The 26,499-nt window shown below is 47.9% G+C and overlaps 1 protein-coding gene across 1 annotated transcript in view; it reads left to right on the top strand.

Annotated features, from left to right (window-relative positions):
• LOC119387879 (tyrosine-protein kinase receptor Tie-1) overlaps positions 1-26,499 on the top strand; it is a 64,256-nt gene that overhangs the window by 29,184 nt on the left and 8,573 nt on the right. Inside the window, exons 8-21 of the mRNA XM_037655437.2 lie at positions 3,965-4,099; positions 4,835-4,969; positions 7,546-7,674; positions 8,592-8,703; positions 16,395-16,564; positions 18,402-18,526; positions 19,070-19,250; positions 20,469-20,545; positions 20,996-21,218; positions 21,597-21,784; positions 23,253-23,364; positions 24,284-24,454; positions 25,426-25,548; positions 26,276-26,382. Of these exons, the coding sequence (XP_037511365.1) occupies positions 3,965-4,099; positions 4,835-4,969; positions 7,546-7,674; positions 8,592-8,703; positions 16,395-16,564; positions 18,402-18,526; positions 19,070-19,250; positions 20,469-20,545; positions 20,996-21,218; positions 21,597-21,784; positions 23,253-23,364; positions 24,284-24,454; positions 25,426-25,548; positions 26,276-26,382 (1,988 nt within the window). The remainder of the gene's footprint in view (positions 1-3,964; positions 4,100-4,834; positions 4,970-7,545; positions 7,675-8,591; positions 8,704-16,394; positions 16,565-18,401; positions 18,527-19,069; positions 19,251-20,468; positions 20,546-20,995; positions 21,219-21,596; positions 21,785-23,252; positions 23,365-24,283; positions 24,455-25,425; positions 25,549-26,275; positions 26,383-26,499) is intronic.

Raw genomic sequence — 26,499 nt, 5'->3', positions numbered from 1 at the left:
GAAGTCACGGGCAGTGTAGATAGAGGTCAGACGAGGAAATTGTGGTCCACAATGGCCGCCCTTCTGCGACCTTTGGTGCCCCAACACCGTCACACTATAATGGACCGCCCATGGAAACGAATAACTGTAGCTGCATTGCCAGGCCACCTCCGCGACGTTGTCTGGCAGTTGGGCTGGGGCTTACTCCCCACTCGAGATAGGTTGCAGCGTTGGCAAGTGGTGCGCGTTTCCACGTGCCCCAACTGCACGGCGGTGGAAACTAACCGCCATGTGACCCTTGAATGCGCGGTAGCACGCGTATTCTGGCGCACAGTTAATGCAGGATTCCGTGGACAGGGTGTGCGACCATTCGTGCCCAATGGCCGATTTCCACGCGGGCGATTCGCAGCGCTTTTAGTAGTTGCAGGGCTGTTCAGCCTTTGGCGAAACCGATGCGAGGCCGTGGCGGGAAACTGCCGCCGGCGCGCGTTGTGGCCGATATTGGGGCGAATGAGACGCGAGATCCTCGCGTTCCTCTCTGAGGAGCTCTTCTTCCTAGGGGAGCACGAGTTTCTGCGGCATTGGTCGTGCCGCTTCGTTGGTGTTGAACACGACAGGGTGCAACTTAGTTTTCGACCGACGTGGTGCTAGACAGCGCCCGTCGAGCAGTTGTTTATACTTTTGTCTGCCCGCCCTCACGATCTGTGTTTGCCACTTTTCCCTGTAACCCATTATGTTTCATAGTATCCATTGTATCATTGTATCAATTGTTTGTAACTCATTTATTTTCCTTTGTACTCCATGTCACGTCCGTCATGTACATTGCAGTACTGATGCGTTCATTACACAATAGTGATGTTTGACGTGGCACAACACTGTACCGATGTGTATGTAACTCTCAATAACGAAATGTCATCGGGTTCTAGTATATGTACATAGTGTAAATAAACTTTTTCTAAACAGTTTTTCTAAACGCAGACTGACGTTTAGGGTGCATATATAGTTGAGTGCATATACTGCTCAAATTGCCCCTTTCAGATGCGTAAACATTTGTGTGTCCACTCAACGAGCAAACGGCCCCCTCTCGGCTGTCAGTCCCTCTTCCACCAAAAACGGTCATCGTCATAAAGAAAAATAAATGAAGGTAGCTTCGCACAAATGACGCCAAACCTGAAGGAAGTGCGGAGCTGGGCAGCCTTATTTGTTCATCTGTATTGTAAGTTCGTAGCACTCTAGGTGCCCGGCATGTCGTCCATCCACCGTCTCATGTGACATGGTCATGCAGTGGTCAATACAGGCCCAAAAAACAAGGCTAACAATGCTCAAAAGCAGTGCAAAATAAATTAACAAGGTATAAAATAGAAACCACGCAAATAACCATGAATTAATCGCAATAATTTACCTAAAATTGCGAAAAACGCTTCTGAGACATACGGCTGATACCACCGCCTCGGCAAGCGGGCGATCGCCGAGGCCGTGGCAAACGCCAAGGGGATCGTTTGGGTTGCCCGCGCTACACACTTCCTCACTTTTCACGGTAGTGGAGCTGCATTAAGCGCAGGATTTAGAACTACACCAAGACTTACACAAGAACGTCATTTTTTCTTTCTTTCTTCTTTCCTTTCTTTTTCGGTCAGCTCTCTTTTTTTCCACCTGTTTTTAGTCTCTCTTCATTACTATTTCTTTCTTTCTCTCCTATGTCTTTCTTTCTCTTTTTTATATTTCTCTCTCTCTATTTCTCGCTTCCTCTTTCTTACTATCCCTTTCTATCTGTTTCTTTCTCACTCTTTCTTTGGTTCTCTCTCTTTCTTCCTGTCTTTCCACCCTTGCTTTCTATGCGATGCTATATGCTTTACTCCCGCCCCTCTTCTTTTCCCACCTTCTTGCTATACTATACTATACTATACTATACTATACTATACTATACTATACTATACTATACTATACTACTACACTGGCGGTTGCCTTGTTGTCGTCGTCGTCGTTGTTGTTGTTGTTGTTGTTGTTGTTGTTGTTGTTGTTGTTGTTGCTGCTGCTGCTGCTGCAACACTAAACCAGAAAGAACAAAATACTATTGAACACGCTAATCATGGACAACGCTGCGGTAATCTATGTGGCCACCCTCTATGTATCGGACTCTGCCCTTAGTCTCTGCTAACTCTTTATACGTCACATATCGTATATGTACAGTGGCGGTCAAAATTTTGCGGACCACGGGAGCGCGTGGCAGACAGCACCGGGGCGCCTTCTCACGGCTGCTTGCGAAGCTCTAGAGCGCGCACTGCGCACGCGCATCCTTGTTTACCTTCCGGCCTGATCGTTCGCTCGCTTCAAGTGCGCGCGCACCAGAACGCCAGAGAAAGTGCGAGGTGCCGCTACTACAGTCACCGCGGAAGCCCCAAGCGATTTGCCTAAAAGAAAACTTTTCTACTTGGCGAAAACTTCGTCCTGGTCTGGACAAATTTTTCGTCAGCTTTCAAGATTTTTCTTCAGTTTTTAACCCATGTGGGTTTTTCTTGTAGGTTTGTGCTACAGACCGGTCGATGCCAAGTTTTTTTCTTTTATAGCGCATATCAACGGGCGCATGATAGTTGCACCGAGCACCACAAAAAAAAAAAAAGTTCCAGCATGCATGAGTTCTGCGAATGGAAGCTGCTTATATGTCTTATCACACATGTCGATTTGAGACAAACTGACGCAAAGCGTATTTTCCACGCTGCGAAGCGTCTGGGAACAAAGCGCAGAGTGCAGCGCGCACCGGGCACTGCCAGTACAAGTTACATATTTTCGTCACGATATCACCACTCGGTGCTTCCGCGGCGACTGCGCACTTGTTTACCTGCCGGCCTGCTCGTTCGCTCGCTTCAAGTGCGCGCGCGCCGGAAAGCCAGAGAAATCTGAAGGTGCCGCTTCTGCAGTCGCCGCGGAAGCACCGAGTGGTCATATCGCGACGAAAATATGTAACTTGTACTGGCAGTGCTCGGTGCGCGCTGCACTCTGCGCTTTGTTCCCAGACGCTTCGCAGCGTGGAAAATACGCTTTGCGTCAGTTTGTCTCAAATCGACATGTGTGATAAGACATATAAGCAGCTTCCATTCGCAGAACTCATGCATGCTGGAACTTTTTTTTTTTGTGTGTGGTGCTCGGTGCAACTATCATGCACCCGTTGATATGCGCTATAAAAGAAAAAAACTTGGCATCGGCCGGTCTGTAGCACAAACCTACAAGAAAAACCCACATGGGTTAAAAACTGAAGAAGAAAAATCTTGAAAGCTGACGAAAAATTTGTCCAGACCAGGACGAAGTTTTCGCCAAGTAGAAAAGTTTTCTTTTAGGCAAATCGCTTGGGGCTTCCGCGGTGACTGTAGTAGCGGCACCTTGCACTTTCTCTGGCGTTCTGGTGCGCGCGCACTTTAAGCGAGCGAACGATCAGGCCGGAAGGTAAACAAGGATGCGCGTGCGCAGTGCGCGCTCTAGAGCTTCGCAAGCAGCCGTGAGAAGGCGCCTCGGTGCTGTCTGCTACGCGCTCCCGTGGTCCGCAAAATTTTGACCGCCACTGTACATAGCGCATCTCATTATTTCTTCTCTTTCCTTATTTTTTTATTCCTTCTAGATTTTCTTTTGTTTCTTCACTACTACTATCATGTTGATGGGATAGCCGGCTTGAATGTAGAAGTCCTTCCCATGTTTTTTTTTTATATATAAATTTTAAAAAACGCTAGCGTATCAGGACACTTCTCATTGACAAAGAGCCTTCCTGGACAGAAAAGTTTGTAAATGCCCTTCGTCCCAGTTCAATATACAAAGGGCTTCTGAGACATAGTGCCGTGTGGGTGTTTCCGTGTAGACTTGCCACCCCACGTAGGATGTGCTACGCCAGCGGCATCTATTACCACGCACAGTTAAGTCCGACGCGCATACATAGCTTCTGAAAGGAGGCAAGTTTGATTTCAAATGCTGTTCGCACGGGCGCGTGCCCATGCAGAGTGCCTGTCCGGGATGTTCGGCGACAACTGCTCCCTGTCGTGCCACTGCTGGAACGGCGACCAGAACTGCATGTCTGACGGACGCTGCCACGATGGGTGCGCTGCCGGTTGGACGGGAGAACGCTGCCAGCAAGGTACGCACGCGTATTTACTTCGCGACAACTGGAGTTATGCGAAAGAAAATGGGAAGACTTGCGCACATGGCTCTTTTGAAAAACATGTTAGCGCAGTGTTGAATAGGACACAAATAACTGACACATACACCAAAAACACTGCAGAAAATGCTAGGTCGACTAGTTAAAATGATTTAAGTAGTCGGCGCAGGAGCTCATTGCTGCGAAATGAACTGCACCTGTAAATTGCCACAACATTTATGCATAATTTCATGCAATAGTACGTTACGATGTTTCTCAGGATCATAACGCTTTCCTTAAGAACTCCTAAGGGTGAATCACTTTTTGATTGATTGATTGATTGATTGATTGATTGATTGATTGATTGATTGATTGATTGATTGATTGATTGATTGATTGATTGATTGATTGATTGATTGATTGATTGATTGATTGATTGATTGATTGATTGCGTCAGTGAGTGTGTGAGTGACCCGATTGACTGGCTGAATGATTGATTTGCTTGTTTGTTTGTTTGTTTGTTTGTTTGTTTGTTTGTTTGTTTGTTTGTTTGTTTGTTTGTTTGTTTGTTTGTTTGTTTGTTTGTTTGTTTGTTTGTTTGTTTGTTTGTTATCATCAACAGTACCGATGTGGTATTGCCTACAATGTTAACTGTGAAACAAAAGATACAGGCTGCCATCGCTCAAATGAGTCTGTACTTTTTATTGCCATTTTCTTTCTTTTTTTCTTCTCCAGCCTGTACAACTAACACATTCGGGCCGGACTGTGCATACGAGTGTCACTGTGCCGAGGACAGTGGCGCCTGTAATCCCGTTTCTGGGACCTGCAACGCCTGCGAGCCCGGATACCAGGGACTCAGCTGCCAGGAAAGTGAGTCAGCCCACCGACGTTTACGTACCTGGGCGAAAAACGGGCGGCAACTGCCCGCAGATGATATTTCAGGACATCAAAGCTTGGAATTCAGACAAGACAGAAATTCAGTGGTAGACGAAGATTCGAAGGGGTAGAAAATTGTTGTACGAATGTCGCTGGAAGCAACGTTTATACAAGAGGACATCGTCAAGGCAGCTAATTCCGTCTTTAGCAGCGTGTTTAGGAAAGCAGGTAGTACTGCTGCAGAAACGTTGGCTCCAGAGACGTTCACTATTCGACGATTTTTTCACCACATTGAAGTAATCCGTGGCTTGTGAGTTCTGGTTCATTCAATAAGCACCGTTCGTGTTTAGAAAACTGTGGTCACTGAAATCTTAACTTAGGGGGTGCTCATACCCCCTGTAAAGTCATTTTCGCCTCATGCCGCCCACGCGTCATAGTTACTGGTAATCTCGCCGAGTGAGAGTTGGCGCTGTGCTCCCGAGGTGGCGCCAGTGGCGCCACCTGTTGAGAGGGAGATTACGCTGGGTAATGAGGAGGGAAGTTTTCTCTTTTAGGGCTTGGCGGCGGCCGTGGACGGTCGAATCTCGTGGGAGGTCCGCGGGAATGATAACGCAGCTAGTTCCCGAGGACCTCCCGTTGTGAATCGAACATCGGCAACGCCGCGTTCATGGTACATTGTACGTGTTGTGTTGTTTGTGTGTTATACTGACATTACATTGGCATTATACTGGGTTATTTGTTATGCTACCGGTTATTTGTAAGATACGGCTGGCGAGCACGCCATTATTTAAAAGCTGTTAATAAATGTCCACGGGTTCGTTGTACAACGGTGCGTACTGCGTCCATATGTCCATAAGCGCGGCTCTTCCCAAGACCCAACTTCAGGACTAGATCTTTGTCATGCTTGAATGGTCGCGAAGTCCATCTAACCGGTATTCTATTCTCTCGAGGGCGTGAACTACCATCGTCATCTCTGCATTAAACGCGGTACAAATTCTTCCGTTGCCAATTACTGAAACTGTACTGCATAAGCTGTCCGTTAAGTCAGGGCTCAGCCCGAGAATTGCGCGTGGGAAAACCTGTACTTGACCTACTCATCGGAATCTTTTCCTACTAATTGCTACGCATCGACGTAATGTTTAACTGTGGTTGAACAAGGGAGTACTCAGTCTGGAGTGAACGCTGCGTCAATGAGACCTGTGTCCGCAGAACAGGTTTGTCAAAACTATTATACTTGATTTAACAAAATTCGGCGTTGGTGAAGTTGGCTCATTATCTTAAATACTGGATAGCGCGGACTCAACACGATAAAGAACACAGATGCACAGGACTTTTTCCTTTGCATCTGTGTTCTTTGACCTGTGTCGGATCCGCGCTATCCAGTACTTAAGATATTTGATTTAACTTGTCCAGTTTACGTCTGAAAGTAACGCTGACGTTATGAGAGTCACGCGGGCCCCCGATCCAAGCCCAGTTTCCTTTGACCCATTATAAAAAAACTGGAAGCGCAAACCAACGAGTCACGGAAGAGCAGGGCACAAACAAGCGCAGTTCCTTTGACCACTTTGGTCTGGCGAAATGTCGAACAAAGATCAATAGGGTTGAGAGCTGCGCTAGTTGCATGGTGACTGATCATTATACCGTATGGTTGACCTTTGACCTCGTCAAAAGTGTGCTACTTCACCATACGGTATAATGGTCGAACAAAGTGTGCGCACGGATTAGCGCACTGAGAGGCAAGATCTATTCTGACTTGTTTTACTCGTGTTTTTGTAAATTCTTGCATGCGGGAAGGTTTTCAACGCACAGTTTTTGGGTATATCTATTCACATGAATTTGGGCTTATAGAATTTGAAAGTACTTGAAGGTTTAGGGCTCATTCACAACGGCGACTCACGAAGTGGCGCAACCGAGTTGGTCACAAATGTTCTGGCGGCACACTTAAATTGCAAGGCAACCAATCCGAAATGGTCGCAAATGGTCGGTTTTGGTCGAAAAGAGACTGTTTTGGATTAGTTGTTGGCTGCTCATATTTGCAGTTGTGCTACTAATAATTCTAGCAGCCAACGGAAAGAGATCATTTGTGAATATTTACGAACTGTCGCACTGCGACTTCCGTGAGCTAGGACATCTACGATCGCCTCAGTAGGGTGACTTCGTGAGTCGCCGGTGGGTATGCGCCATTAGAAAGGTACTAGCAGCGAGCCCTGACTAGTGCGTATAGCATTGCTGAGAACGGGTGATAGGTGAACTTGAAAAGCGGGCTATAGGCGAATTAAAGTTGCAAAGCGGTCTTGTTGGTAAGGCATAGTTTCGTTTACTATGGTAGCGCAAAGAAACGGGACGCTAGAAAGGTGACGAAGACATACAGCACTACGTATGCGTGTCTATGTACCGCGCTGTGTGTGTGTGTGTCTTCGTTGTCTTTCTGGTACATTGTGTCCTGTTTCTTTGCGCTACCCATAGTAATAAAAAGCTATAGGCAAAACGCATTCGACAAAGAACAAGTATAACAAGCGTCACCGTACATTGCTTCTTTTGATGCCTCCTGGTCTTGCGGTTCTTGACAGAGTGCAAGGCGGGCAAGTACGGCGAGAACTGCTCGGAGAGCTGCTCGTGCCTGCACGGCGAGACCTGTCACCACATCAACGGCAGCTGCCAGTGCACGGGACGCCACCGGGGTCACTCCTGCGACGAAAGTAAGTGACCCTGCACAGCATGCGTACACAGTGAGCAACACCTTGTATTATTTATTACAGTCTCATCATTCGTTTTCCCACTCTCTGGCTGTTAGCACTTTTACAGATTGAGCTTTAGTTGAACAACATAAGTATACCTTCAAGAGAGATAAGATGACGCAGTCATGCTTATCTTTGGTGACACTGCGCAAGATCATCGAGAGGAGCTTGATTGAGTGTTTCACTTGCAGAACAGATTGTTCACTCTTTACTTGGCCCGAGCGTGGGCACGGTTCAGCAGCGTTGAGTATCATTGAATCGGCAATTGTAGGTTCATTGCCCTTGATAGATACCGTCAGATATGACAAACATGCGTGTTTCAAATGAAAGAGTAAAACAGTGAAGCAGAACATTCGTTGATGCAGTTCCTCCAGAAGGTAGGCGCCGTAGTAGCTTTTGAGAGGCCAGCTAGACAAATTCCCACTTGCAGAATGTGAAATTCTAGGGTACTGGCCTACGTGGGCTTCAACGCGAGTCGCTGTTACGGCGCTTGTGCGGTTTCTAGGAGAATTAGGAATGAACAACACAATGTGACTGTGAATTGACAATTTCCTTGCGCATTAATTGGACGCTGCTATAGTCTTAATGACTTCAAAGTGTCGCCATAAACTCTTCTCCTCTTTCATTCTTTCATGCCCCCTTTCCCCTTCTCAAACACAGAGTATACAACAGGAGGTCTCCTCCGGTTAACTCATCTCTCTGCCCTTTCTCTCACTCTCTCTGAAAGGCGCGATTCTTTCCTTCTTTCACCTGTGATTTTGCTATATATTTATTGCGTTTATTTCCGGTATTTTATTGGCACATTTAGCGTGCCCAACTGCTCATCACAGGAGTTTAGAAGTGTTATTCATCAAGCTGTGTTAAACGCGGTGCCTCAGTGGTGCCCGAAGTGCTGCCATCGGAAGAACTGGAGGTCGACCAGGGACACCCAGGCTCTCTCGAGTGCCTGGTCGAAGCCAACCCCGCACCCGTCGTCGAACTCAGCAACCAGTGAGTGCGACTCGCAGTCATTCTCGTGGAGCGTATCATTCAACGTTTTGTGCTTGTTGTTACGAAACGAACAATTATTCCTTAAATGAATTCGTTAAAAACCTAACCTTGACCTCCTTTCTATCTCCTTTCTTTCTAGTTCAGGGGATACGTTATTTCTTAGCCATATATGTTGACCTTCTCTATGACGAAGTTGGCTAACTACGTGTAGTAGGCGTAAAAGTTCAGCGTCAAGTTCAAAGGGCCCTTGCCTTTACATGTAATGGTTGGTTTGGCTTATTCATGGGGTTTAACACCACGAAGCAACTTTGACTATGAGAGACGGCGTAGTGGAGGGTCCCGCAAAATCTCGTGTAGTTCTTTAACGTGCACTGACATCGCACAGTACACGTATATCTGCCATGTCGCTTCCATCGAAATGCGACCGCCGCGCCCGGGATCGAACCCGCTTCTTTCGGGTCAGCAGACGAGCATCGTAACTTCTAATCAACAGCGGCGGCGCACATTTAATGAAACGGCGCACACTCAGCCTAGCGATTTTCTGTTGGCCTTTAGTAGAAGTCGCACGAAACTTAAGTAAGCAAGGGCTGACTTTTGGCCTTGGTGGTACGACATATCTGAAGTGTTTAGCGCAGATTTATCAAGACGGGACAAGACGAAGGGATAACACGTACACAGGCGTTAACTTTAAACCAATGATTTATTTGAATCCGGATCACACTTGTTTATACATTGAAGAACCAATATTCATGCATGCGCCGGTACAGTACCTTCGAGGAATACTAGTTCTTTGTTTGTCAAAGACAGTGACCGGGTACTAACACAATCTTTACCAATCCTATGAATAGTCGCTGATTCGATGATTAAACGAGTAGTTTCGTCAAGGTGCCTACGGACAATGAAACCACTTATCAAAAATTGGCCGCGTATCTGTGTGCTTCGCTGCAAATGTCGTCTAAAGACGATAGAAGAGGCGCTGCGTGGGATATGGACGCCATCTGGCAATACGTCGGGAAACATGAGTGCTGTGTTGCGGGCTGGTAGTCCCGGCGCAGCGGCAGGCGAAGACCGGCGGTGACCAACGCGACCGGTGGGGATGCCGGCCAGCCCGAACACGCTGTTTGGCGCGATGCGCCGAAGGAGAAGAAACGTCCGCATTCAACGAGTACTCTCCACAAACTCCTATTTACACGTCGCCTGGGTAAAACAGGAATGCCAGAGCGGCGCCCCCTGTCATTCGTACAATGCAATACTGAACCGAAACCGAAACACAACATGAGCTTGTGCAGTGGGCACGGAGGAAGACAAGTTTCAGCGCAGTCGCATTTTCAGCGCACCTTAAGAAACTAGGGTTGTAACATGGTAGGGCGAGTAGGGCCAGAAGGACCGCCACGACGAAAACCTGCCTCCTCAGTCGTATTCGCCTGGAACGTTGGTGTGGCTTCGCGTTCCCTCCTCCGCTCCTGGCCTTTCCACAAAGCTACTGCCTAAGTACGAAGGCCCCTACCGCCAACCGCGTCCTACGTCAAGCATCCCCAGTTAACTATATTATTGAGCCTGTTCACTCATCTACGGACCACCGCATTATGACGCACCAGTTGTACCTGTTCCTTAGGTCGCCAGGATGGCTCCTTTTCCGCGGGGGAGTGATTTGTAACATGGTATGGCGCAGACAAGAACGCCTGCGAAAGAAGAAGACGAAGACGGTTGTTGTTGGCGCTCGCGCTTGCTCGGCTTGGACCGCTGATCGCTTCAACTGTGGCAATCTTTTAAAGGGCCCCTCACCAGGTTTAACAATTTTGAGCTAACGAGCGCAATGCATACACTGGACGTTCACGATCACGTCTGCCAAAATTTGCAACGCTACGCGCCGCTGAAATGGGTCAAATTTCAAGGTGAACGCTGCTTGCCCTTCCTCTCGCGAGCGCGCGCTTTAGAGAATGAGGGGATGACGTACATGAGAAAATGGCCCTACGTAGATGGTAGTGCTGTGACGTCGCCAACAGTAGCACGTGACGCTGCGATAATTATTTGACACGACATGTGTAGTTTATGTAATTTTTTGCTTGAATAGATTAATAAAACTTGAGCGAAATAATGAGACACACAAAGGGAATGTGTGCGTCTTTTTCATTTTTTTTTTTTCGTGAATCGCAGCGATATGCGGGGCTAATGTGCCTCCCTTTCCCATGCGTTCGTGTCCCCGCGGTTCGCGCATCGAACAGACGCCAGCCCTGGAAACGAAAGTAATGTTCTGGCGCGTTCGAGCACTCATTATGCTCCTTTACTCTACCGCGTCCGAGTAAACGTTAATGCAGCACTGGCTTATGATACCGCCGCTCTCGTGCCCGTACAAATGTCTCAACTTTCATGCCCGTCCCGCAGAAACAGGCAGTACACCACAGAGAACGCCGACAAAACGCCCATGGCCGCTACATAAAAAAAAAGGTAGCGACCGTGCAACGCCGCTCGCGTGCTCGGGCTGGCTCGGGCACGTCATGCGCACGTGACCATGCATGCGCATGACGTGTTCATGCGTATGTGTCAAGTGAAGAGGGCAGGGGAGGGATTTGGCTTGCGAAGGCTATACGGGGCGAGTGGCAAGGGTTTGAAACTCGCCTCCTCGCATCATGGTTTCGCGCCGCTACAAATTATTGTTTTTCTCAGCTCGTAATGAACCGATTTGAAAAATTCTTGCGGCATACTGCTATTCATTCGGCCCACAACAACTTCCAACGTCTAACTAAAGTTTGCTATGTGGCCTGGTGAGGGGCCCTTTAATAAACGCGTTACTGCCTCAACGTTATACGCATACCACCAAGGTCTTTAAAATTGCGTATCTATGTATTTTCTATTAAAGGAACACACCACCTAATACTTACCTAATGGCGTTACGCCTCAGATATGCGTAATATTTACTTTTTGATCGACAACGTTCACAAGTATGAACAGCCGTACCAGTTCAAGATGGGTGGGCGGTAAGCAAGTGGTTCAACTTTGGCCGGTTGGGTGAATCGGGTGACGTGCCGACAAACAGAAAAACAGACAGAAAGACAGACCAAAATTTCTGCGTTTAAGTTCCCCAAGAAAGACTATCGTCTTTAAAAGCGGAACGCACCCACACGCGCTGCAGTGTGTGGCTAACCAGCCATCGCTGCCTTTCCTGACATTGTTGCAATGTTCCCTGAGCCTGTCATTAAGACAACGCCCCGTTTGCCCTACGTAATGTTTAGCACACAGTAAGGGTCCCGGAAAAGCAAAGTTAACCCGATCACCTTGTTGTATCGATCGCAGAATGCTTGCTCAAAAAACCACCTTCCAGTCACCAGGCTCGGAAGAACATGTAATTTTGATGGCCCAAAAAAGTTTGCCGCTATGCCGTATCTGCACAGGATATCCCACAACATAAAAAAGTGGGTGTTGTGTTTAGAACACAGAGGAACGACGCATCCGATGCTTGAACATCATCTTTATTTCATGTCCCCACGCGATCATCCTCATCTTCTTTCATATACAACATTTCCCCGGTTGATAAAAAAAAACTATCGCTTGCGTAACGCATAGTCCCTGAGCTTCAACGGAGTCTTTTTAACTTGTGCGCTCTTCCGTGGTGGTTGGCCGGTCATTTTGTCCTGCAGTGAAGACGGCTGAGTACTTGATTCACTGCTGGCTTGTGCTGCTATTTCTCACCGTGACATAGATGGACAGTCAGCACGTTGTTCACTCGCAGGAGATGCACCACCTTGAAGAGACTCGTCAGGTAGTGGTAGAGTCCACTCTAGAATACCACGTCGATTGCCTGTGCACTTCTCCGCAGCTTCTGGGTGTATCGCTTGAAATTTGGAGGCGTTCCACACTCGACCGTCATCCAAAAGAAATGAAGCTGGCCCTCGTTGCTCAATAATCTTCTTCGGTTCCGAAAAGCGCAAAGATATTTTCCCGTGAACTGACGACTTTATCACGCGGACGTAGTCGCCGACGGCAAAGTGTCTTGTCCGGGCTCCGCGACGGCAGTCCGTGTAAAATTTCGAAGAATCTTGGTTTTGTCTGACACGCTGACGCAGCCATTTCATCGCCTGTGCTAGATTTTCGTGAAATGCAGAATCCGGTAATCCAACAATGCTTAAGCGTGTTCGTGGCAGTCGTCCGTGCAGCAAAACGGCGGGTGCAACTCCCGTTGCGGCATGAGGTGTCCAGCGGTAGACCCCTAAATAGTCTGTCACGGCGACACGGATATCACGCCGCTCATATACTGCCATCTGGACAACAGATTTGAGGACTCTGTTGAACTTTTCTACAAGCCCGTTTGCTTGCGGGTGGTACACAGAAGAAAAGAAATGGCGTATGCCACTTTCCTGAAGGAACTCTTCAAATTCAGCCGAGCTGAACTGCGGTCCGTGGTCGGAAGCTTTCACTCGGGTAACCTTCACGAGAAAACATTTGTAGCAGAAAGTTCTTGACCGTCGCCGTAGAAACTTGTCTTGAAAAAAATACTTCTGGTCATTTGCTGTGATAATCAATAAGCATCACTGCATAACGGAAATTGATGGGAGCTTGCTCAAATGGGCCAATATTATCAATGGCAATCATCTCCCAAGGGTTGTCAGGGAAAGCTACTGGCTACATAGGTGCTGCGGTTGGCCGTGCTGATTTGTCACATCCACGGTGTTAGAATAGTTTAGGTGGAGCGACGGCGCATTGGAATGAAGAGAAATCGGGGACCTCTTTCCCTTCCTTGCCGAAAGGAGGCGTGCGCGGGACGGTGGCCATCTGGCTATACCAGCACACACCTGACGCTTCTAATATTCGATGTTTCAGCGTGTTTAGCGATATCGCAAGGCCCTGTGAGGATTGTGTGGTATTGTAATATCATATACATAGGTTAGATATAAAGACTTAGTAGTGTTTTATGCATGACGGTTCGGCATGCGGCGTGAAGCTCATAAACACCACCTTCGGCCTCGGCAACACCGTGGCCGATCGTGTCTGCGTTTTGTCTACAAAAGTAAATCTGCAGTTGCGTGACGCGTGTTGAATTCACCCTTCATTTGCCCTCGAAAGATTAATTAATGTATTTGCGGTCAGCATCATATAAAGAGCAGGTGTCATGTTAAGGGCCATTTCGCATATGAGATCAAGTGAGCCTTCAAAATCTTTTACAACGAACCGCTTATTTGCAAATTCTGTAAACATTTTTGCGAGAAGACGGATGCTTTGATGTGATGGAACAAACTAACTCTATTTAGGTCTTTCGGGGCGTGCACTAGCACGTGACGCGCCGCTCCCACGTCGGAAAATACAGGATTGAAAGAGAATGCAATGAAGTGGGCGACAGCTTGTGGCCGATGACTATGAAGCCGCTCTTTGACATATTCAAAATAAATAGACTGCAAGACATATACGGTATGGTGCGCCAAGAATTTTATCACAGTATTGGCACGATCTACGAATTTTACATATTTTTGCCTGGAAAAGCTGCTATAGATCGAGTGCGGCTAAATGATACGAAAGAATGTTTCCTCACAAGAACTCTTCCTTTTAAATAACGCTTCCCATGATTTTGTGACAAATCGCGCATCAAAATGTTTTTCACAAACAAAATCTGTTGTTTGCAACTCACGATCCTTCGTGGAATAGCAGTGGCCACATTTTCAAGCGGTCACTATATCCTTCGGAGCAGCGAAAAAACAAACTTTCTCCATGCACGATTTGTAGCCCGAGATGTATCGCGGCACAAAGTATTTCTTGCCCATCTGGACAATATAAGTTGTGTAAATGAGAACACGGTGAACAAGGATAAGCTATTTCAAATAGGCTAGCATTTGGGCGGCAGGCGTTTCGACTGGCGAACGTATGTGCACGAATGGGGCCCCGTCTGGTTTAGCGTGTTAGTTTTAACAGGTCAGACAGTCACGTCACGGAATATGGTGTCACTCTCAACTCCTGTCATTCCCGAAAGAAGAAATTGGAAAGCAAATGGTTAGGACGCTGAAAAAGAAACGGGCACAACCATATTTCACGTTTGTGCACCAAGAGCAGGGCACAAAGTTCTACTTCTGCTACTGCAACAAACAGCATGTCTGTGACGAATAACGAAAGGCAGAATTAGAATGGCACATGGTGAGTCATGATGGAAATGGTTGGTAAACGGACGTTAACCTTCACTACCACGCGCGAACCAGCACGTGTAAACGTTGCAAAGGCGGCTGAACGGCTAACACCGTGGGCGGCTGCTTGAATCCATGCGATATGGTGCATGCACAACGACAACCCATGAGAGCAATTTCTAACCTACCATTGTCAAATGTGTTGCTTTCTTCTTACAACAATCATATAGAGAGGCGTCAACCCCCCCCCCCCCCCCTCGCACCCGCTTTCTTTTTCAGGGAATACCTTTTTCTTTTTGACTAACTGTGGTTAAGGTGCCTGGCTGCTGACCTGAAGGTCGCGGGCACGGTGTTCCGTTGTCGCGGGTTCGATTCCGGCCGCGGCGGTCGCATTTCGATAGAGGCGAAATTGTAGAGGCCTGTGCGATGTCAGTGCACGTTAAAGAGCACCAGATGGTCGAAATTTCCGGAGCCTTCCACTACGGCGCCTCTCATAATCATATCGTGGTTTTGGGACGTAAAACACCAGATGTTATTATTAACCCAGTTCGTCACGGCGGCCTGAACCAATTTGCCACGGTGGCCTTATTTGTACACGAGCTAAAATATTTTTGAAATTCGTGTTCACCTGTAAACTCATTATCGCTGTCCGCAGAAGCTATATTGTCTATGTATTTCCATCTGTTGGCTCCTGCCACTGAATTTCTTGATGTGCATTTACTTTCAAATCAGATTTGATATGTGCGGTTGCCCTGATAAAAAACGAACGGCCAGCTGTTGAAGAGTTGTCGTAAATGCAGCTTTGTAAGCGACGCGGCCCCCGTTGAAGCGGCTGACCTGAAGATGGATGGATGGATGCTATGAGCGTCCCCTTTATAACGGGGCGGTGACATGTCTGCCACCAGGCTCGAAGGCGAAAAAAAAAGAGAAAGAAGAAAAAAAGCTTCCTTGTTTCATGTTGTCCTAATGCCTTATCTACATTGATTAAATCTATAGCCTCGATACACCCAGCGCCGCCTGTCGGAAAAAACGCGAAGCGCGTCCCCGTGTTCGACGAGGAGGCTGCGTGGCGGAGGCGGAACGTCGGTACACCTAAACTATTCTAACACCGTGGTCACATCACTGGCAAACAACACACGTCTTAACGAGTTGTTCTACTTGGTTATCCATTCGAGGCCACCAGTACAACTCTCATCTTCTTTCATACACAACAGTGGGCGCTCGGGCAAGCGTTGGCGTTGTGTTCACGCCCTCAAACAAGTTGACTAAACTTTGCAAAATCAGCAACTCAGTTGCTCAGGAAAGGCTTGGCTGCAGTAAGAACTACAGGTCACGTTACGTGCCCTGCAAAGAAGGTGTTGTTTACCAGATCCCCCTATCGTGTGGTAAACACGATTCTTTTTATAGCTCCGACAGTAAGAGTGCGTCACGGCACCAAAATCCTTCGTCGGGAACAGCTGAATACGTTTAATTCCTGTGCCCTCACAAATTTATTTATTTATTTATTTATTTATTTATTTATTTATTTATTTATTTATTTATTTATTTATTTATATAACCGATCTGCTTTTGCGGCGCGAGCAGAGAGACCCCCCGGAACCTTACCAACGTGACGGTAAAGGATGTAGGCGGCGGCACCTACAAGGCCACGGCTCCGCTTCCCCGGAGCATGGAGCCAGGCAGCTACAAGTTTCACTGCACCGCTAGGAATGACCACGGCTTCGACGTCGGAACGCTGCACGTGACTGTTCTGGGTACGTTCGATACTCAATACATCCGTGGTGACGGTATCCCGCTGCTCTTTCTCATATTATTACAGATTCGAATCAATTTGAACTAATAAAATAACGACACTATAGTCTTCACTTAAAAAGCCTTGCGCGCGAGCTATTTGGTAGGAATCCATCAGTTTTAAAAAGCGCTTACACCACACCGACAAGAGAGGAAACAATGACGACCGCTGAATACCTCATCAGTCTTGTCTTGGGACACGCCTTCCTTAAAGGGGCCCTGCAACACCTTTCTTAGTTATATTGGAATAGTCTCATTATTGACGTATGACTCTTCACGAGTCATATGCCGCAAAAATTTTTCGAATCCGTCAAGTCTAAGTGGTGTTACCAAATTATAGAGATCACGTTCCGCAGCTTTCTCCCTCAACTCAACGCCGCGAGCGCGCGGAGAGCTAGGCAGCGAGTCGAGGGAGGGAGCGCAGACGAGCGAGGCTCCGCCCAAGAGCGCCGGCGGAAATTTTTTCTTCATTTTTTTCTCTCTGACGTCTGGGCGCAACCACGTGGTCTCTGCCGCCACTTCCGGTCGGCTTGCGTCGTTCTCGTCGAGCGGAGCCGATCGTACTGTGTATCGCGCGTGCTTGAAAACTGCGCGTCGGTTTGGTAATGTTGGGTGTGCACCTCGAACGCCGTAGTGTTTTCATCGCTTTGCCAACCATGGAAGCAAACCTGCGCGCTCGTTTGGAACGAATGACAGCTGAGATCGGTTTCGGCCCATACTCCGATACACCGCCTCGTAAGACGGTACTGGCAGTCGACCCCGAAGCGCCGCCATTACCGGATGCCAGCATTGTTATCGGAGACATGCTGCACGGCTGCCTCGGTCGGTCGTGAGAACGTGCCGACGATGCAGTTCCCAGCTGACGAGGCAACACTCGAACGGCTGCCACTCTCAACGGCAACCGGCGATGGTCAAAAGCACAGAAATATTCACGTTTTCGGCACTGCGCATGACGAAGAAAACGGAACCACGCAACTACGAGCAGACGAGCTGTCGGTGAGACCGGAAGTGCTAATATTAATGTTTGTTCGGTGTTTTTAACGCGATAACAGAATATAAACATACATATTATCTACTTATTGAACTCAAAATGAACAACGAAAGTAATAATGAGGGTGTTATCGTGATTATAACATCAGCCAATGGTGGAACTGCCGACAATCGCGTCATATTTTGCGGACTAATACATCATTTGTCGAGAGAAGAGGGAGCTATTTTCAGTTGACTTTGAGAATTTATTGTAAATTCCAGGCCGTGCGCATCGCTATAATATTTGGCTCGCGTGTTCTCGGGAGCCTCGACTACCGATCGGCAGCGCTTTTTGAGCATGCTCGAAAAGTGTTGCAGGGCCCCTTTAAAAAATCGCTGGCATGATGCTTTTACTTTTTTTTTACTTGCCCATTGGCATAAGCAATTAGGTGTACAAGGCTGCGCTTCAGCAGTATCCCTCAAAAGGGCTCGACGGTTGTGCCCGTGGAAACTAGAGTCATAAGTCTGATGATCTGGTGGGATGAAGGACCGCTGCGCCGTTGGCGTCGTCGGTTCTACGTAGTTTAGGTCCACGAAAGATGTTTAATTGTCACTAAGGATGGTGGAGCGATGTAATCTGGCTGGGCTGGTATCTCCGAATCTGTCGATGTTTTCTCCTGGCATATCTTGTTTGTGTCCTCTGTCCTGATCTATTCTTCGCTGCAGCCCAGCTAAAGTGTTTCTATTTTAAACGAAACAAAGTTTTCCCTTCTTGTATGTAGCACGTTTCGATCGTCTTCGTTTGCTTACTATGGTCCGTTCTCGCTCAAGGTCCCCCCGAGCTGACCTCTCCGCCACAAGTGAAGGTGTCCGCCGACTCGGCAGTCGCATCCTGGGAGCCTTCCAACTCGCCAACCAAGAAACGCGGTGGGCGAGGCAACCAGATTGAGTACCAGGTATACTGGGTGAACGCCAGCTATGAATCTCCCCTAACTCTTTCCTCGCATACTTCATAAAGACAGAGAATTTACTTCATTTCCTATTGCTTTCTTTCTGATTAATACTCATTAAAAAGGCACACAAACCCACACACACGGCGGTTTGTCTCTCTATTTTTTTTTATATTGCTCAGGTGCTGGAGTTAATCTTTGACGATCTCACCGCTTAATAAACAAAACAAAACAAAACAAAAATCAAGGTAGTATATGACATTGTCGCGAGCGAATGAGCACGCTCGTACGAGTTTGATGCGAGCAGTACCTCTATGTGGCTCGTGGTTTAAAGCCAATGACCACCCGGGATGACACAGTGGACGAAAACACACCATTATACCACGAGTTATGCAGCATCAGCAAGCGCACCAGTCTGTCCTTCTGTGTACGTAAATGGTTGCCATCGTTGAAATACGTCACAAATTGATCGTTGTACCTTTGCTGTAACGCACTTTCTCGTGTGCCATACGCAGAATACTTACTGACTATACTGTGTTGTTCGTACAGCTGCACGTTCGTGCGAAATCGTCCGGCGGCAACTGGACGACGGCGGGTCCGTGGCAAACAGTGGTGCGCCAGAACGTCACGCCACTCGAGCCGGACAGCGAATACGAGTTCGCCGTGCAGCTGCGCAGAGGAAAGCTGACGGCCTGGGGCCCACCGGTGTCTGTGCGCACACCCTGTCGAGGTTCGATTCATTCATTCTTTAATTCATTCGGATGATGCGTTCTCGAATTGCACGGAAACAAACACATACGTGTTGACTAGGGACTTGTTCTTTTTTTTTTTTTCTTGAATACTGCGGCCGAACTTGCAAACTCGAAAATTGGCTTGCTGCGTCTGTCAATCCTTCCTCTAAGAGACAGATAGTGATTTGAGGTGAGTAAAGACGCTTATTTCTGCAATCCAAAACGACTCAGTTAGGCCTAGCCTTTACGGACTTGAATGAAGTTTTTTCCATTCCATAACGGCTCAGTGTCGGAGGGGGGGGGGGGGGAGGGGGGGAGATGGTGATAGTGAAATGAGAAATGTAACTATAGACGCCTCCTTCTCGGGATGAGTAACGGTCAATTTGCCTCTCTCCCATTTAAGAACAACCGTAGAGTGCACGGCGGCACTATATAGATTAATTACCGCTGTGGTTTTCTCTTAAGCCGTCATTATACTGTTCTAACTGCGCAACCACCAACCCCTATCCTCATCAATAGATAACGGAGTATACTGAAAAGGGTGCAAAATTATTGTTAAAATCTCTTGCGAAAAAGTTGTACCAGAATCACCACAGAAAGGCTTCCAAAGGAGTGTATATGTTGTCAGGGGTCACTATACTCTATCATCGTGAATTTCTTTCTCCATCAAGGACTTACCCTAGCATCGTGTCGTGGCGAGTTCGTTTACTTATTCGTTCCCTCAAGCGCCTCTAATGAAGGGGCATTATATAAATGACAACATCGCAAATTTGGTTCGCTAAAATTATCAGAAGCACATGCGGGCGCTGCTTTCGTTCAACACGAACGTTGACTAGTTTGTGACTTAGAATCCATTATACAAGGACAACCTTCACGACAGCCGTAAGGAAACAATGACAGACTTCTTCCACTGTACATGTCTTGAATACAGGGGTTCTTTTTTTTTCTTTTTCTTTCGATCGGCATAATTATCGTGAATTGTTGCTATTGTACCCTCCATCGTTCTCTTCCTTGTGCGACAATTACACTGACCAACTGTTCCCTCTCTGTTCTACGTATACGAGCACTAGAACAGCGATGTTCTGATCACTTTCATACCCTCATGTGGGGTTACAGCAAGCTTTTGGCCCCACGTACCATGATTGCTCGCTTACGTGTATGCGCTTGTGCTAGATATATTGTTGGTTCCTGAAACAATGTACGTCCTTCTGTTCCAGCCGACAGCCCCGAGGCGGTACCGAAAAATGTGGTGACCAAGGCCCTCTCCGACAGGCGCATTTCCATTCGGTGGGAGGTGACATGCCTTTTGCTTTTCTGCGATTGTAACGGCCAGCTAGGGAGAACTATAGCTTCACGTAATCAAGCAATAGAGTTATGTGCGCCTAACGTCTTGTTCATTTTTATCGTCTGACCGCGACAAACATATTCGTACAGAAAAAAGATTAGACGAAACGTTACTTCGGTAGCAATAAGGAAGTGCTACGTGGGTCTATCGCATCACTTCTGCGGAAGCACGCACCTTGAAGGAAAGTTCATAAACAGGAAGGAAAAATTTACATCCACCCATTTGTAGCACGAAGCTATAGATAAAAAACCTGTGCGGGTCACTCACAAAGGAAGCTTCTGAGTTGATGAAAAAATTTTCCTGAGTGGAGATCCGAACGAACGACTGTCCTGGGAGGATAGCGCATTGCTGTCGCTTATCGTGGTCCCATAGGCTCACGCGCATGCTCTGTGCCCTCAGAAACCGGACCCAAAGCTGCTGGGCTGCAAACTGGTCGGCTTCGAGGTGCACCTCAGCGCGCGCAATTCGCCATCGAAAGTGCAGAGCCTGGACGCCGACACCGCGAGCACTGTGTTCGATGACCTGGACGCCGACAGCAGCTACGACGTGGCCGTGTACGCCGTCACCTCCGTTGGACGCAGCATGTACAGCGGATCGGCCACGACAAAAACGGCGCGGTCAGGTGCGGATACATCCAATACCTGACATTCCTAAGCGTTGTAGTCTCTTGCCTTCTACAATGTAGAACTTAGAGGCGCTCGTATTCAATTCAGGTGGCACACTCTATGATCTACACATGCAAGGTTAGCTTTGCATGCAACGCTGGAACTAGCGCAAATAACTCTGGGCCAACGGCCGGAGACAACAAGTGTGCCTAAAGTCATTATCGCTCGCTATTGTCGTCGTTGATGAAAAGTCATCTCAATTTAATCGATTACCAAACATGCACAGGCCGCTGACTGTCAGGAAAACAGGCGTGGATATAATAGTTCCAACGTGTTTCGCATAACACGAAATTGCAGTGCTCGTGTATGCGACGTTTCCGCTGTCGTAAATGCAGTTCCGGGCCCCGTGGAGCACCTGAGCGTGGTCCGAACGAATTCCACCGAGGCCTTGATCACGTGGGACGCTCCTTCGGGAGTGCGCCACCCAGAGCACCTGGAGTACCGCGTGGCTGTCGTCACTAGAGACCTGGGAGGATGCGGCCGCAAGGGTTCTGAACAAGTGTCCCTCACGCAATCTACCCAGGTAATTGATTGATTGATTGATTGATTGATTGATTGATTGATTGATTGATTGATTGATTGATTGATTGATTGATTGATTGATTGATTGATTGATTGATTCTACATGGCCAACTAGCCGTGTGCCGTACGATTCACTTTTCTTTGCCTATATTTTGTTCATATCAGCCCTGCAGCACAAAATTCGATTTCATTACCTTAACTATACCTGAATATCCGCTGTTCGATGCAGGTAGTGCACAAAAAGCAGGGAAGTATAATTGAGTTTGGTACATAGGTGCGTTAACTTGTTTATTTGTTTTAACACAAACCGCTACTTTCATGAACTACATGTTTAGCTCTACGAAAATTATTCTTCCCCATCTCTTAGATTGTTTGAACGATGAATGTGTTTAAAAAAGTCACAGTTTCGCCGCAACGGCGAAGCAATGAATGCGATAGCAACAAATTGGAATGTAACGAGAAGAATGGAAAGCAGCTCGAAATTGCCAGCGCGTCGCTCGAGCCCAAAGGACGCACGAAAAGAACGCACACAGGACGAGCGCGAACTATCATGCGTCACAGCTCGATACTTGAAGTGCACTGCTGAAACATAAATCAGGACGCACGAAACGAACTAAGCGATACACACAGGACGAGCGCGAGCTAAATGTCGCAGTTGTTACTTATTTCTGTTTGAACAGCGCGCTCCTTTCGCAAACGCGGCCGCTGCAGTGACTTCAGCGCGGACATCGTGGAGAAAGTACAAGACATACAACCCTCCGCACCACTCCCCCCCCCGCCCGCCCCCTTCTTTCCTTGAGATAAGCGCACGAAGGCGACCACGCCCTCTAGGGCGAAGAGCCTCGGCGTTCGCAGGAGCGGGGCGACGACCTTTAAGTGCGCCCAGCGCCCAGTGCGCCCAGCGCCCGGCGCGCACATCGCGCCATCTCGCTGGTGAGTAAGAAAGCACGCTGAAGTAAATGGTGTATATAAATAGCTCGCCGTTAGCATGCTGAAAGACGCTACTCTCCGTGGCTTAGCCGTCTAACGCCGCCCGTTTCGGAGCGAGAGGTCGGCCGTTCGATTCCGCGCGTCGGAAAGTATTTCTGAATTATTTTTCTTTGTGGATTTTCTATATATATATATATATATATATATATATATATATATATATATATATATAGTTCGAAGCGTGGTATAAATTTTCCAAGGCCGAAATTAATGGCTCCTACGTTTCGCGTGCGTGCACTTCTCACAAAGCCAATGTGTAGCTGCGCTCTTGGTGATCAACTAGAGTGAAAAGAAAAACTATCGGCTACTGCCAGTTCTACGAAAACTATGCAAATCACGTTAATGGCCCACTTCTGGAAATACTTGCGTTACAGCACCTGTAACGTATAGCACAAAGTGTATGAAGGCACCCCTCGTCCTCTTCTAACGAGCTGTGTTAACTGGCACATGGTCCTTATACACGCTTTCTATTCGTGCAGTTCCAGATCGAAGGGCTGGTGCCGCACTCGTGGTACGAAGCACGTGTGAGCGCGAGCAGTGGTCACGGATACGGGAAAAGGATGGAGGTCAGCTTCCTCACTGCCGCAGCACGTGAGTGCATTCGAAGCGAACTCGAACCACTAAAGAAAAAGGCGCTGTCTAGCGTCCATTTAACAACGCATACTCAGAGTCAAGTGTGATGACGCGAATAACGCAGGTAGGCTAACCAATGTATAGGTGGCCACCCTAGGACAATAATCTAATCAGCATTTAAGCAACAGATACGTATAGTACATTGGACGCCTGTCGTACCGTTGAAAAGCACGCTTCCCGTTCATCCATGTCCGACAGAGGGAAGCAAGCGGGCCCTACCCTTAGCGCAGCTGGCCTTGAACCTACGAGAAACGGCGCGCACGCAGCCAGCGAACGCTCCTTTGCAACAAGATAGAAAGTTGGGCTATAGTTGGTACAAATGCATCCTTGAAGCAGCGCTAAAAGGCGTAGACTGAGAAGGTACAAACACACAGGACAGGCACCGCTCGTCCTGTGTGTGTGCACCTTCTTAGTCTACATCTTTTAGCGCTGCTTCAAGAAACCCTCCTTTCCCTTCTCCGGATGGAGGGAGCGCTTGTGATTTGCTGGGAGAGTGGCGTGATGCGGCGCTTCACTTGCGAGAGCAGAGGGTTCGCGGTCGCCAACTGCGAGCGAGGAGGAGAACCTGTCGCCTCTGAGCGAGACTCGGTTTTTTCGTACGACGCCGGCTTCACCCGACCTCGCAAGTCAGCCAATGCAAGCTTCGCTTGAAAAGTGAAGCAGTTTCTTCGTTCGAGTTAATCGCACGTTGTACGCAGCAAAGAGCGATAACACGAATTGATAACACTTCGTTAACATCTTACCGAAGTATCGAAGCTGTTTAGAGGCCATTCTCTCAGTGGCACTTCACTGGCTTAGAGGTTCCAGCTAATCGCTGTGCTCTTTTGCCGCCACTGCTACATGCCCAACATGTCTCCATCGGGGCCTCTCTCCGCAGCGCCCAGCAAGCCTCCTGGCAATGTACACGTGGTGTGGGCATCGTCGAGGAGTCTGCACCTGAGCTGGGAGGAGCCTTCCTGTCTGGACTCGCATGGCCCTGTTCTCTTCTATCGGGTCCTCTACTACGCTGACTCGAGGGCAGAGGACGATCAGTGGGCAAACACCACAGGTGAACAGCGCAGCCTATATTGGAACAATATGCCAACTCTTCTACGTTATGACGATGTTTCTCAGTTTCCGCGCTGCACGTGAGCCCTTCCTTTGACTTCCAGCCGTAGTCGGTGTAACTCCGGGCGAGATTGCGTTCGCGGCACGCCGATATGCGTATGATTCCGGGCGGAATTCCTGGTTTCGCATTTTGAATTCCGCCGTTGCTATCCACACGCGAGAGTGAATGGGTACGGAGAGAAAGAAGAAGCCGCTTTCCTGTCTCCTTCACCGTTTCCTGTGTTCGTCTGTTTTCGGCTGGTTTAATTCCTTGATGCAATGCACCAACTAGCCCAACAACGAGTTCTACTGGAGAGAAAGAATTAGGGCGCGAAAGTTGGCATGAGGAGCGGAGCATTGTACCTAAAATAGTGACGCCAGCAAAACACTGACCCACCGAAGTCGTGAGCGCGCAAAGCCGACCTAGACATGCAACCGAACAGCGATTCACTGCCCTTATCGCGTGAGCAAATGCGCACGTCACCATGATATTCACGTGGGCGGACCGCTTTCCACTCGAGGTTCGAAGTTCCCCGGCCAATGGTTGCCTGCTTTCCCCCTCGCCAGATCATCTCGCTGTCGCGTGTGATAGCAATGGCGGAATTAAATATACGGTTCCAGGAATCAAGGCAGACCGACCGATCGACCGAATGAAAAATAGATAGCTAGATAGATAGATCCGTGGTTGGATTCATGGATGCACGGACGGACGGAATGATGGAATGATACATGGATTGGTTGTGGGCACATGGTGCTCGCGCGAGTGCAGTGTGGCATGGTGCATGGTGTAGTGTGGTCATATTTACTAGATCCGTCCAACGGCCACAGTGACGCTGTACATGCCTGTTCTAAATGAAGCGGCCTAGTGCTCATCCTCTATTCCTTGCCGTCAGATACATGATTCAGCCAGTTTCTTTTGTTATTTTCCCACAGACACGAACTTGACGCTCCAGGGCCTATTGCCTTTCGAGAAGTACACAATGCGCGTAAGAGCCGTCAACAGTGCCGGAGAAGGTCCTCTCAGTTCTCGTGTGACGGTCAGCACCACTGAAGATGGTAAGCGCATTCCTCCATGAAATCAAGGCTATGTTTGGCTTGAATTTTCCCGCGTTTTTTATTATTATTATTCCTAATTGTTAGAGCACAATATTTCAATGTCAAAGCCATTATTAGGACGACTCTTCTTTATATTTGTGCTAAGTATTGCAGTGATGGAATACGAGGCAATATAGTGAGCATGATACCCAGCTAGCTGCTGACGCCTCCGTCTTTTTTATCTTTTGTTTTCTTAATTTTCCTCAGATGTTGACGTCATGGGTCAGGTCATTGGTCAGAAGCATTCTTAAATAAGTTTACGTACGACATTGAATAAGAACACGCTGTGACGTAAGAAAACACGTAACAGCAGGATGGAAGCGTCATCAGCTCGTCCAGGAACCTTATGAAACCTTGCTTCCACCATTTAGAATCTGTAGCAAAACGAAGCGTTTGAAAGAAATGAAACTTGGCTTAACTATAAATAATGCTACAGCGCTACCAAGACGGGATGTCAAAGACGACAGGACGTGCGCTAACCGTCTTATAGATAGCGCGCGTCCTGTCTTCTTTCACGTCCCATCTTTCCAGCGCTATGGTGTCGTTTATAGCGAAGGATCAACTAACCCAAAACTTCTGTACTCCTGGTTTTAGCTATCGTACAATCCTTATTTTCGAAGTATTTGTTCCCGAATATACCGGGTCCGAAGCTCAGTTAACTAAACACTATTATGAATGTCATTCGCAGTTCCCGGTGAGCCCGAGTGGCTTGAAGTCGCTGAGGTTAACGAGACAACTGCTCAGTTGTCGTGGCAACCCCCCGAAGAACCAAATGGCGTCCTCACTGGTTACGAGGTGCGTGCTCAGCGTTGTACGATAGTCTTCCGATATAGCGAAACAGCTAAATATTTGAAGATAACAAATACGCGTCGATAGGACATGCAGTCATGGCGTTTATCTTCCCTATGTACT

Source organism: Rhipicephalus sanguineus, chromosome 3, assembly GCF_013339695.2.
Source record: "Rhipicephalus sanguineus isolate Rsan-2018 chromosome 3, BIME_Rsan_1.4, whole genome shotgun sequence".
NCBI classification, from domain to species: Eukaryota; Metazoa; Arthropoda; class Arachnida; order Ixodida; family Ixodidae; genus Rhipicephalus; species Rhipicephalus sanguineus.
This window is presented reverse-complemented; position numbering and strand designations above follow the sequence as displayed.